This window comes from Balearica regulorum, chromosome 8, assembly GCF_011004875.1.
Source record: "Balearica regulorum gibbericeps isolate bBalReg1 chromosome 8, bBalReg1.pri, whole genome shotgun sequence".
Lineage (NCBI taxonomy): Eukaryota > Metazoa > Chordata > Aves > Gruiformes > Gruidae > Balearica > Balearica regulorum.
Window position 1 is genome coordinate 31,053,818 of NC_046191.1, and position 13,450 is coordinate 31,067,267.

A 13,450-nucleotide genomic window follows, 5' to 3' on the forward strand; every position below is an offset into this window, starting at 1 on the left:
GGTCATGAGAAAGCGACCCCAGGGCAGGCTGTTCCTGTTGCAGATGTGGCCACCAGCTGTGGCCACTGCGGACTGTCGTGGCTCAGTGATTCTGTACCCGGCACCGTGGGAGACCTGGCTGGCTGGGAGCCGGTGGAAATTGGGAATTGCAACAACGAAAGACTCCTGGGGAGAGAAGCCTCACGCTATCCCTCCTCGTGCCTTCCAGCATGGGGGATGGTGGGACTTGCAAACCTGGCCCAGATGCTCCAGGTGCCCCTGGTCCAGAGGGGATGTCCAGGCATGGCCGGGGACACAGAGGGCTGTGGCTGCAGCAGGCTGCACAGGACAGGCCACTTCATCAAATGCTGCAAATCCCATTTTTCCAGAGCACCAGAAATACTCATTTGGCCAACAGGGCTGAGCAGAGCAGCTATGGGCATCTTGGAAGTGAAGTCCTAACCCATGAGGGCCCTGTGGATGTCCTCTGCCTTGGTGACATGTGGCATTTGGGGCTGTCCACGGGAGGGGATTCAGCTGGTACTATGGCATCAGCTTGCCCTGGTCCCTGCCACGCTTCGTGCTGGTGGTGCACTGAAGCAGCGATGGATGCCTTGGGCTCACCACCATGTGATGGGGAGGCTGGAGCTGGCTGCCCGGGCACCGTGCGCTGCCACCCACCTTGTGCAGGGCTTTTTGGTGTTTCCCAGTCCATATATGCAAAGCTTATCTGGTTGCTTAAAAAAAAAAGAAAATCCAAAAATCTTTAAGGAAATTATTTGATTGTCTTTGGTTTTAACTGTCTTGCCAGGAGGCCACTTGGCATGTCTCTCTGGCTCTAGTGTGAGCCACCTTCTGCTCCCCGTCCCCAGGGAGGTGGTGTGTGAACACACGCATGCGCATGTTCCATACCTTTAAGGTGACTTAATTACAAAAAGTGGCAGGCAATGGACCAGTTAGTGGCGTAACCAGCAGAGGACCATCTGCAAAAGTGTCCTCGCAGCTGGTGGCACAGCAAAAGCTACCTGGGTGGCAGCTGTGAACAGGGAGAGCATTGGAGGTATGTGTGTCCCCAGCCCAAAACCCAAAGGGGGTCTCCCACTGGGCTGGGACAATGCTGGGAAGGGGCTGGGATGACCCATAGTTTGGGGCAGAGGAGGGCATGTGGGACCAAGGGTGCTGGGAGCAGTCGAACCCCCTCCCTCCCCCAGCCTGCCCCCCCCCCCCGGCCTTTGGGTGAAGCAAGGAGGCAAAAGAGGTGGAGGATGAGAAGATTATTTATTTTTCATAGATTTTTATAAAAAATAATTATCAAATACAAAAAAATAAAAATAGCAGCAGCCTCCGTTGTGAATAAAACCCTAAAGGGGACAAAAACCGCTCAGTGTCGCTATAGAAGAACAATATTTCGGTACGTAGAAGCTATCCGATCATGAGAAGCACAAAACTCTACCAGCCAAGCCAGTGCCGCCGGCCGGCCCCAGTTCCCCTACCCACGGGGCACGGCCCCTTCCCTGCACCCGCCGGTGAGCAGGGACAAGCCGTTGCCGAAACCAGGATTTTTCATGCCAAAAGGGTAAAAATTTGGCATCTAAACACATCGGCATGCAGGTAATGCTGACGCCAGGTAGGGAAGGGTTTGGCATTGCAAGATGCCAGGACTTGAAATTCTCCCGTCTCCTTCTGCATGTCCCCCCCTCACCCTATGCCCCCAACGTCCCCTCCGGCTGGGGGCTGCTGTGCCCCCCACTCCCGCTGTGCCGGGACCCCTGGATCTCCCCTTCCCTGCGCTGGTGGAGTAGGACGGGCTGCCCAAGCTGCACCTTCTGGGGGGGCATTGGGGCTTAAATAGTCTCAAAGGGTTTGGGGTTTTTTTTAATTTCCTTGTGTTGTTTTGATTGAAAAGTGGACCTCTGTCAAAAAATTTGCAGCTCTCTGCCAAACTGACGGTGTATTTGGGTGAAATTGTCACCTGTGCATGACGGGAATAGAAATGTCAGTGTGTCCCTGCTGCAAGAAGAGATGGGGCCCATCGTGTCCCCCACTCCCGCATCCCTGCCTAGACCAAGGCAGGCAGGAGGTGACACGCCACAGGGTGATGGGAATGCTTGGGATGGGGAAAGGGCTTGGAAAACGACAAGGCATCTCCTGCCTGGATGCTGGTGGGATGTCCAGGCACCTCTGCCCCTACTCCTGTCCTCCAGCCAAACAAAACTTTAGGAGATGCCTGTCAAAAAAAGATTGGGGGGGGGGGGGGGAGCTAGTAAAAGCCAAAGGATGCCTTGGAAATCCCCGGTCTCTCCACACTGTGTCACCCTCTCTCCATCACTCCTGCGCTGGACAAACCCTGGCTTGGAGCCCGGCTCCACCGGCACAGGCCATGCGGGGAGGACGCGGCCAGGCAGCCTTGGGTCTCTTGGTCCCAGCCTGGGGCTGCACCCGAGCACGCTGGGCTGTCCGTGCTCCTACTCTGTGGTTCCTGTCTGCTCTCCTCTTTCTGTCCCTTTTCCCTGCCTCTTTGTAGCACAAAACTATGAGCAATAACTCCAGCTGGAGCCCTACCCGCTGCCTCCGTGAGGCTGGGTCCAGGCTGCCAAGCTGAGCTTCTGGGAATCAGCTACGGGGGGGGGGGGGGGGGGGGGGGCAAAGTTTCTAACTGGGCTTCTCTGGGGCTAGGAGTGGATCTGAAGATTTTTACTTAGCACCTACAGGAGCAAGAGACTCGTGAAAGTCAGCAACTGTATGTTCACCATGATGGGCTCCGCCACGGAGATAGTAATAAAGAAAATCTCAGTGGGAAAAGACAATGCTCAAAGTCTCCTGATAAGTTGTTCAGGTCCTGTCTCTCCCTGAGTTTCAGGGTCTGATCTCCTCTGGGAAGTGGTGACAACACTGTTGAAACTCATGTTTGGAAAAGAGACGTGGGCAAAGAAAAGAAGGACCACTTCAGCTTCCTTCACCCAGAGCACCACGCGGTTACTCCATCCCTTGTCTAGCTGGGTGCACAGCAGCCAGGGGGGAGCGAGGCAGAGAGGGACCCTTGCGTGTCTTTGCTCCTGCCGACCGCGCAGCGATCCCCATGGACACATAACCTTTCCTAGAGGGCTCTGAAATAGCGGGTGAGAGGTGGCTGCAGTGCCCCTGCTCACCGGGGTGATGCCACGGCACAGCAGCGTTTCTTCTCGACCTCAAAATCCTCACCCGGGACCCGAGCAAGGCAAAGCACTGGCAAATCCCAAGGGTGAAACTCGGTGCCTGCAAGATGCTGAGAGCACCTTGAGGTCGCAGCCTCCACGCTGCCTGCCTGGGGAGCTCTCTCCTGGCACGGCCTGGCTGTTTGGCTTCTCTCGCTGTCCTCCTTCCAGCTCCTTCTCAGCAAGGGAGGGGAAATTCCCTGCTCCTCCCGCCCCGACCTGCGCTTTTTCCCAATGGTTTGTACTTCACAGCAGCATGGGTGTGTGACAAAGGATATCCTTTCTCAGCTTCATCAAGAGCAAAGAAAATATAATATATATTTTTATATATATATTATATATATGTATATATATATATATATAAAATTAAGTTTAAATATTTGCAGAGAGATCACAACTACCTCGACCTTGCTAAAAGAAGCCTGTACAGCAGAGGGGGGTGAATAGTGACAAAATCCAGAGCAAAGACAGACACCCAGACGCCCAACCAGGACAAATGTCTGTGGCAGCGCCTGGGCTCTCAGCGTGGACCCCAGCCCAGCGCATGGCCGAGGCGGCACCAGACCCCCAGCTGAGCCCCTCGAGCGTGCACCGGGCCCCCGCGTTCCCGGGAGGGAGCCCGCGGGGAAGGGCGCAGCGATGGGGAGGGGGCCGCCACGTACCTGCCCTCCCACCGGCCGCTCGGTGGCCTCGACCCGTGCGCAGCCACCGTCCCCCTGCCCGGCTCTTCCTTACACCTCCTGCCCCCTCGCACCCCGCCGTCCCCCGGCGGCCCCCGTTGCTGCCCCTTCGCTCCTCCGGCGCTTGCCTGACCGAGAGAAGCCCTCGGTGGTGCCGCTACTGGTTCTCCTCGGCCGCCGGGTCGCGGCACGTGCATTCGTCCTGGTCACAGTCAGCAGCAAACGGGATCACCTGGGGGAATGAAGGGAGATGTAAGCCTGGACCGAGACTTGGCCTTGAGATCCCTGGCCCAGCAGCACCCCTATGCCCCTGCAAGCCCTCTCCACCCCGGTACGGACAGACAGACAGTTTGGGCTGTGCCCTGATGGTGGTGGTGGTGTGGAGACTGCCAAGCTCCATGCTCGCCAAGTAATAGGCTCTGATACAGAGTGTACCTGGCTGGGTTTTGTTCTTAGTCTTTTCCTTTTTGTTAACTTGCATTTCAGATTTTGCAACCAAGGGTCAGCTTGAGTCTTGTGTCCCGAATGTCAAACTGGAGAGAAGTCTCCCCTGGCAGATGTAAGACATTTGGACTAGGGCTGGCAGTGGTGAGGCACCTCAGATTTCAGTTTTACTCTGACCCCTGTTAGAAAACCTCTTTGTCCATGTCTGAGCCCATGGTCCTGTCCTTCAAGGTACTCCTGGCTCTTCCAGGCTCAGCAAAGCATGAGGGTAGCACGGTCTTGTCTTTTGCACCTCTGGGAGGAACTCAACCAATCTCCCAGCTACAAAGGCTGACCTCCATACTACCTGATGCAGGAGCCATGGTAGAGGCATACAGTTCTTGTGCATTATGGATTAAAAAAAAAAACCAAAACAAAACAGGCCAGCTGGGGGCTGTGTGAGCAGGAACGGTCTTCAGTGAGCAGGCAGTGGGTCCATCTAGGGTAACCCACAAGCTGTGCTGCTTTGAGACATCCCGTGCAGGTAGAGAGGCTCATTGCACATTGCTTTGTCTACGTCAACTCTATGTGGCTGAGCAAGCTTATGTCACCTTAGCCGGTGGCAGCAAAGCAAGGCAGGAGGGCACCAGCAGAGCATCTGGCTCTTGGTTGACGATTGCCCAGTCATGGACTCTGGGAGCAGGGAAAAACATTTCCTCCAGAGGTTTTATACACACCAGGCTCAGAGCCATCGGTTTTTCTTGCTGTGGAAGCACATTTGATTTTTCACATCCTGGGCCAGTGAAAGGCTGGATGGAGCCTGTTTGGGTGTTTGAACCCCATATTCCTGCATCTGCCTTAACGGAGAGGCTCTGGAGGCTTGTGCCGTGGGGGACCTGGGAACTATGGGGGGTGCGAGCTGGGGCTTGGTCTCCTTAAAGCCATGGGACTGAATCACCTCACTTTCCACTGCAAACCTGTCCATATTTTGGCCAGAGAAACAGATGTCTCAGACCTCCTGAGAGCCATGCCTTGCTCTGAGGTGTCATGATATCGCTGTGAAGGTTTCACTCATCACTTGGGTGTAAAGCCTTTTCTCTCCTATCTCAACTGGATCTTCCCAGGATTTTATTTTTCTTTTTCTCTGTGTGTGTATGTGTGATGAAAGGAAAAATGATTCAAGCTCCACAACAACAAAGATGAGAAGATCCAAATTCACATATTTTTGCAGTGAGAAATTATCTCATGCCTTATGGTTTGTTTTGCTGTTGGATATGCTTAGGAAGGATGGGCTGTGAGCGCTGGATAGCAAGTAAAGTGGGAGGGGAAGTTGTGATGGGATACAAGGAAGGGTCTCTGCAAACCCAATGCCAAGTTGCTCCCTCTACACTATTCCTCACTCCTTCCCTCCCCAGGAGGACTGGGAGGGAAACACAGCCCATAGCAGATGCCAATGGGCCGTAACAAAAATCCCCCTGAGATTGTTCATTTATACGACAAGGTGACTTCTGACTCACCACGGCTAGCACTACATCCTATGGAAGTCATTTGGGACTCGTTTCCCAAAATGAGAGGGAATCCCGTGAACCTCAGTGGGAGCTGGGCTGAGCTTTCAGTCCCGCGGGCCCGAGTCCAAACCCCACTGTTAATCAGTGGGATGATGTCTATCAGCTTCAGCTGGCTTTGGTTTAAAATCATGGGTTTGTTCTCCATTCGTGGGAGAATAACATTGCAGGCTCCGTTCCATGGCCAGCAAAGCCAAAGAGCATGGCTAGCAGTCACCACTTGATCCTAAATCCTGGCCAGTGCCACAGAAGATGCTCACTTACCTTCCTGGAGGACAGTGTGGAGGAGCAGCAGTCACCCCCGTCATACTGGCAGTATGCCCGGTTGTTGATGGTGTCACACCAGCCGTCTGCTTGGAAGGGCTAGGCAGAGAAATGAGTCTTTGCTGAAAAAGTTATTCAAAAGCATAAGGTTGCCCCCAAAAGCAGAGATTCCAGGTCCTCAGCAAGGCCATCTGTGCATCTCTGATAAGGGCCAAGGCCCAGTTCCACCATACACAACCAAAAGGCACCAGAAGACTGGTATCCTGGCTGGTATGTATGGAGGAGTGGGTGCTCGGAGGGCAGCAGCTGTAGCTCAAGGATCAGGGAATTGTGTCAGCAAGTGAGAAAGCAAATCCACATTGCTAGAGAGGGCCCCGACCTGAATGCCACAAGTCCCCATTCCCATCTCAGCATTTCTCCACAGTCCACTGCCACCCAACTAGGAGTCAGTTCACCACCTTATCTGCTCGTCCGCCTTCTCGCACCACCCTCGCGTGTCTCCACTGTAATCCAGCTCTCTGGATGTCCACAGCTGGGCAGGGCTTTGTAAGAATCTGACCCAACTCTTCTCTCCAACACCCCTCCTCCCAAAGACCTGGGCTCTGAAGTTGAGCTTGGTGACCTGGCTTGGGCAGCCAAGTACAGAGAGGCTGTTACAAAGATCGATAGAGTATCCTGCTAGAGGATCGATCTCAGGAAGGCAGGCACTTTATCTCCCTTGGACTACACGAAAGGTTCAGCAAGGTCAGGAGTGTCCCAGAAGTACTTGCGCTCAAGCCAAGTCAAGCATTGGCAAGCGCTGGTTGCAAGGACTATGCCTTTTCCAGAATGCTCTTGCTCTGGCTCTGACCCCAAGGAACATGTCCCCAAATTCCTCTAGATTCTCCACTAAATGCTTGTAGTCCTGCCCACAGCACATGGCTCCACCAAACTTTGCCAGGTGGAGCTACATGGCTACTTATTTGGTGGCCAGCTGGGACAAACGGAAGGGATCTTCATTAAGAACTAGCTCCCTGCAGGCAAAATCCAACTCTGGATTGAGCAGAGAGGGCACCAGCCTATTGCTAACCAGAAATATCGGCAACGTGGCCACATCCCAGCTTCAGCCTTGACCATCTTCCTCCTAGTTTCTCTTTTTCATGGCCCAAATCTCACCCTCTGTAAGGAAATCATATGGCTGAGTGGTGGGGGATTTTGCATAGCCAAAATAATGGTGGCTCCTCTTTGCGTGGCACAGCACATTGCCATTCTTGGGTCTGCCTGGACAGCTGGGGATTTGCAGAGCCCAACTTGCCTTGGTGTAGCTCAGACAAATGATCCATCACTAAGTAACCTTCTTTACTCTCAGTTCTAACATGGAAAGGGAAAGCTATCGCAGCAGAATAGTTTTCTGCCCAGAAATGTTAAATGGCTCAAGCAGCCATTCAGAAATCCATTTTATTGTTGTTTAGTTACATGAGTCATCTGATCAGAGAAGAGAAACAAGCAACTGGGGCTGAGAAGCAGCCAACTAGGGCTGAGAAACAATGCTGTGCGACTGGTGCAACCAAACAACGTGCATGTGAAGCACTTGCAATAAACTGTCAGGAACAATCTGCAGCCGAGGTTTATTTATCACAGACACACATCAGCACTGCCAAGCAACAACCGAATGTGCTAACAGAGTGGAGAGGCCATTCATTAACCGAGTGATTAGTAATGAAATACTTCTCCTGCTCCAGGCTCTGTGATGGTAGCTACTGGCCCAGCAACCATGGCCAACCTCCAGGAGGACTGCTGTCATCAGAAAGGGCTCTTGGTGGAAATCTGGCCACCCCTTTGCTCATGGAAGCAGCTGACCTGTTTCACTGGATCTGGTGGCCCCAAACTACAACTGGGCTTCAGAAAATACCTGGACCCAGCCTTTGATGGACACTCACCCGTAGCACCCCTAAATCCAATGACAGCCAGCTGAAAAATGTCACCACACGGCAACAGCTCTTCATCCACTGCGCCAAAGTCAACACGCGGGACTGGCAATAATGCCAATTCACATGAAAAAGCCATGCCAAAACCAGGGAACTGATGTGGCTTTTTGTCATCATGACTCATAAGGAACAGAAATGGGCTCAACGCAGGCTAATGACACTTTAGGAAGTAGCAGCAGGGATTATGGCAAACCACCGAGTCTGTCTGCTATCACTACCACAGTCCTCGGGCCAAATCCAGGCAGCTACGGAGAGATTGCGTTCACCTGGAAGATCTTGCAAGAGAAGAAGAAAGAGCGCACCTTCCTACAGCTGGGAAATTGAGGCACAGCCGGCTTAGGTAGCTCACTCAAAACCAAGAAGGGATTTGGCTCCCATCATTGCTGTCGCAAACCACGTCCAGAGGAGACTAAGGTGCAATTTCACCAAGGCAATAGGGTTAAGAGTCTTCTTCCATTGAAAACCATCAGTGGGCCTCAAATGATGGTGATCAAAGAAGGTCTCTGAGCCATGAAGGAGCTTTGAGCACCAGGGGGGCCAGGGCAGGGATGCTGGGGCTGGCTGGTGCAGGGATGCAGGCAGGGGACCGGCCAGAGCCGCTGGCAGGGAAGAGCTCTCCTAGGTGTGATTTGCTTTTGCAGCCTTCCATGCAGTGGAGTTTTTCCTTGAGCTTTGCTCCATATGTCATGACTCACTGACAAAACAACACCCGCCGCTTCGGTAGTTTCCATACAATTATGGGGGGGTTTGCCCATCCCGGCTGCACAGGTCTGAAACGATTTCCAGATCTTGTGTGCAAGGTGGGGGGAGGACAGAGGCAGGGACAGGACGGGGAAGGAGAGGCTCTCAGTTTCTTTTTACACCTATTAGGGCTAATTGCCCCCTCCTCTCAACCCGCCGGAGCCTGTACCCCACCCTAAACAAATACAGGCTCCTATGGCAACACTTGTTGGGGAAACTTAACAACTCATGCTCCAAATTACATTGGAAAAACATATGAGGGGAAAATAAAAAATGACTAATTGGACTTGAGGCTCAAGAGAGCCAGGCGCAGGGTTCGGGGACCGCTGTCCCTGCTCCTCGCCCAGCGCCTGGAGAACACAGTGAATCCCGTCACTTTGCCTTGTCAAGGATTTCCAGCTAGTTTTAGCTTTTCAAGCAGAAAGAGCAAAGTAAGGTGCTGGTGGGTCACCCTTGAGGGCAGAGGTGCCCTCGTACTTGCATCAGTCTCATTTTGGCCTTACATGAGTCACGGCAAGGGAGGATGCGGGCAACGCCGGTGATGCGAGACGGGAAAACCATGCAGGCACCGTTCAGCCTCTGCTTGAGCTGTGCAGATCTACCGAAAGTGATGCCGGTGGTGGGAGAAGGGAGGTTTGCCCACACTGGCAACTCACAGAAACACCTGATGATGTTTTAAGATGCTGGCAGGAAAAAAAGAAAACACCAATGCCTAACCGTGCCATGCGAAGGCAAGGGATGTGAGCCAGGGAAGTGGCCAGCTGGGTTTCAGTCGCCAGAATGAGCATCCTCCAGCGCGGGGGAAGAAAAGCGCTGGTTCGAATGGCTCAGATAAACTGGGAAAAAATGAATAAAGGTAATTGCTGCAACCGATCAGTGCCACATTAAATGATAGGGAGCTGCTTGGCTAGGCAGCATGCCACCATGTGTCAGCGAATCTCCCCGCTCGCGCCATCCGTCTTCCTTGTTTATTCAGACAGGAGCTTCAGCGGGACGTGTGTTAGCACGTGGAGGTGCAGCATCTGGCACCGCCGGGCCAGAGCCCTGCGCTGCCGGCATAAAAATAGTAACCACGAATCAAGTGCTTGGCAATTTAAGTAGGCTAAAAAACCACACGCTCTCAAAGATGGGAATAGGCACGAATGAAAAGAGGAAAAAAAATTACGTTTTTTTTTTTTAAAAAAAAGAGGGAAAAATATTGCAGACAAAGGAGGGATGTGAGATAGGACTAGCAGATCCCGCTACACGTCAGGCAGAAGCATCTCAGAGGGCTCGGTGGTGCCGTTTCTCTCGAGGCTGCCGGGAGATGCTGTGCAGGGAGCGGCATCTGCACACGGCATTTTTCCACCATCCCTGCAGAGTCCCCGGGGCCGGGGCCGAGCTGGCTGGCTCCCTTCCCAGAGCTGGCGTCCTGCCGGGCTGGGAGCCCCCGGTGCCATCGGGGACGCGGGCAGGGTCCAGGCACTTTCCTTCAAATCCACCTCATACGTAGGTTGATTCACTGTGAAAGAGCGTGAAAGGGTGCGACAGAGCGAGGGAAAGACGGAGCACGAAGAATAAATCACAGATGCCATCAGTATCATACATATTTTGGTGCTGCGTCACAGGCATTTGATGAACATTATTTCCCAGGAATGCAAGTTTTGCTTTGGTCGAGCAGACCTGAAGGCCCAGTACCTTGCTTTTGGCAATGACCCGTTCCAGATGCTTCGGAGGAAGGTGGAAAAAAAAAAAAAAAAAGAAAAAAAATTCAGCGTGCACCTGGCCAATTGTGTAACCAAAGAGCTGAAAGACTCTCCTGCACTGCCGCCGGGATGGAAAGTGCTTGCGATTTCGATCTGCTCATAGCTAGAGAAAGCCTGGATCCCCATTTCAGGGGATCAAGTCCAGCCTTAATAAGCAAAATTTTTTCCCCTCAGCCTTTGGGAGGCTGCGCAGGTCCTGGGCTTTGCAACCATGCTGATCCCACCCAGGGAGGGTGCGTAGTTTGCTTTCATGCTGCTTCTAAGTCAGCATGGATTTTGCTATCCTTTCATCCTTCCCTTTGGGCATCAGTATTTTGGGCATTAACCTTGGACCCTTTGCATGCCGTGCAATCCTGCAGCTGAGGAAATGCAGGTGTCTTCTCGGTTGCCACTTTCAGAGCAGCCCCAGAGGAACAGGGGAACCATCATTTTGGCAGAGGAGACAGGCAGGGACCAGCCCTGGAAAAGCTGCCGCTGCCATCAGACCCACAACTTGTGCATCAGCTTCACCACCGTTAATTCTGCTCTTGTGATGGATGAGTCATTAGAGGTGGAAAGATCAGTTGGAGGAGACAGGAGGGAGATGGTGTGGCAGGAGAGACAGGGACAGGGCTGGGTGATAAACCTCTGCTGGGGAAATGTCTCCCCTCACCATGCACGTGGTCTTCTAGGAGCCTTGCAAGGTCTTCAAGAGCAAGTCCCCAAAGGCATCAGCGTGTGCTCAGCACCAGAAATGAGAAAGTAGCAGTAGCCAGGGGCAGGTCTCACCTAGCACAGCTGGAAACCCCAGCCCACTTGGTGGCAGAGGGATGTCAGCCTAAACCGTGGGACATATACCTGGGGCTGCCCCAGGGCTGGAGACCGCTGTGGCTTCAGGGGTCTAAGATGTGCAAGAGAAGCCACGTCCCAGGTGCACGAGGCAGGGGGGAGCAAGCAGGGGTGCATGGGGAAAGGAACGCGCGAAGAGGCCGCAGCAGTCCTCGGATAGGCAGAGGGCAGCTTCTCCCTGCCAGATGCCTCTCCTTCCTTCCCACCTCAGCCACTAGCCAAGATATTTCAGAAAGCTCTGGGAGGTCCCTGGGAGGACTTGAAGAGTACCCAAAGCCTTGTTAAAAGTCTGGTTCACTTAAAGCCCCCGTGCATCCACCACCCCGTGGTCTTAGCTGGCGTCCCTGGAAATTCCCCCTCTCATCCCTTCAACATCGCTCCAAAACACCGTTTCCCTACAGAAAACTGGGGCTGGTGTCAGTCCCTTCAGCCGCAGATGTGGCAGGAGCTAGTTAAAGCGATGCTATAGCACAGTGTCCCCAGCACACATCCCCTTCCTTGCACACACACACACACACACACTCACACTCATGCTGGTGAGGCAGGGAGCCCGGCCATTCTTGGCTCCCCCTGCTTGCCCAGGGAAGTTGACTGGGAATGCAGACTGTGGGAGGAAACGACAATGTTCATTGTTTGGATTAAATATTTTTCTTGGCCCTCTCCCTGTTGCAGTGTGTCTTTTATTTTATTTTTTTTTTTCCTCCCCCCCTTGACACCCCAAGCACATTCACTTTCCCTCTCTCCTTCCTGAGGCTCTCTGGCACGCAAGGAGGAAATCATCTCTGAAAAACACAAGAGGGACAGAGAAGGAACAGGGCTGGCTTCTGCTCAAAAAGCTTTTTGGGAAGCCTCGCTGCCCTGAGCCACTCCGAGCAGCAAGTGAGCGCTACCTGGCCCATCGCAGTGAGGGAGGCAGGGCGAGCACCGCTCAGAGGAAGAGAGCTCTAGAAATTTGGCAAGAGGCACCCGGGACCAAGCGGCCTGAAGAAAAGAGAAACAAATTCCTACAAACCCAGCGCTTCGTCCACTTTTTTAACGTCTCCCAGTTTGTGTCCCCTGAGGTGTTCCTGTGCTCCTTTTGAACCACGGCAGCTGTCCCCTGGAGCCACACGCCTGCAGGATGGCTTGCTAGGAGACATTGTGGACCTGCTCCATCACCTCAGACATGGCCAGAAAGCAACATGGAGAAATGCCGGTTGCTTCCGAGCTTGCTGGTGTCCCTGAGCCACTCACTTGCCAACTCAGCGTGCGGAACGCTTTCATCACATCTCAGGTCTTCAGGAACATCTGCTCCAGCTCCAACATCCTTCTCCCCAGGCCTCACTAAGAAAACAGAGGCTTGTTGCTTGAGAAAGTGCTCCACGTACTCTGAGGAATGTTTCAAGGAAGGGGTGGCAGGCTGGAAGGCAGCATCCTGCTGCCTGGTTTCACCCTATGTGCCGTCACTTGTACTGCCATGCCCAAGGCAAGCACCAGCCCAGCTTCCAGCAGCCTTGGTACGCAGGTGTTCTTCGGGACAAAGAGGGTCCTTTGGACATGGGTTTCCTGCAAACATCTGGGCTCTGTTTGAATCAAGTCTGGATTGAGTTTGGACAGGATGAGCGTCTGAAGGGGGAATGAGGTTAGATGGCTGCTTGATCTCCAGCCTGGATACTGCTGTAGATGGCCATACTGGGAGAGCAAGTCCTTGCCTTCATGGTTTCTGAAAGTGCTTCTGTGTACCAGGCCAGGACTTGGTTTGGACACGCTTCTGCTGAAGTGAGTATGTGGCACTTTGGGCTACTGAATGGGGATGTGTTTCTTCTCCCCTGTCCAGCTCTGTGCCTTGCTCCTCAGGGACCCCGCATCGCAGCAGACAGCAATCCAGAAAGGGCTTTGCACAGTCCAGGGGGGCAAGAGTGAAGAAAGGGATGGAAAGCTGATGGAGATGAACACCACATCAGAGCAGGTTTTTGCTTCCATAAAATCATTTCTGTCCGTGATCTATTCATGGCAGGATCCTCAGCCTTGTCCTTTTTGCACCCTGATCTCGGCGCTGACAGGAAAAGAAAAGCAGAAGCAGGA

General features: G+C 53.3%; 1 protein-coding gene across 3 annotated transcripts in view; it reads right to left on the minus strand.

The window, feature by feature from the left end:
• Positions 1-1,531: 1,531 nt before the first annotated feature.
• PAPPA2 (pappalysin 2) overlaps positions 1,532-13,450 on the minus strand; it is a 93,236-nt gene continuing 81,317 nt past the window's right edge. For all 3 annotated transcript variants that reach the window (XM_075760426.1, XM_075760425.1, XM_075760427.1), the window contains exons 21-22: positions 6,106-6,204; positions 1,532-4,085 (exon numbers count right to left, since the gene is read on the minus strand). In XM_075760426.1, coding sequence (XP_075616541.1) covers positions 4,011-4,085; positions 6,106-6,204 — 174 coding nt within the window. In that variant the 3' untranslated portion in view covers positions 1,532-4,010. The remainder of the gene's footprint in view (positions 4,086-6,105; positions 6,205-13,450) is intronic.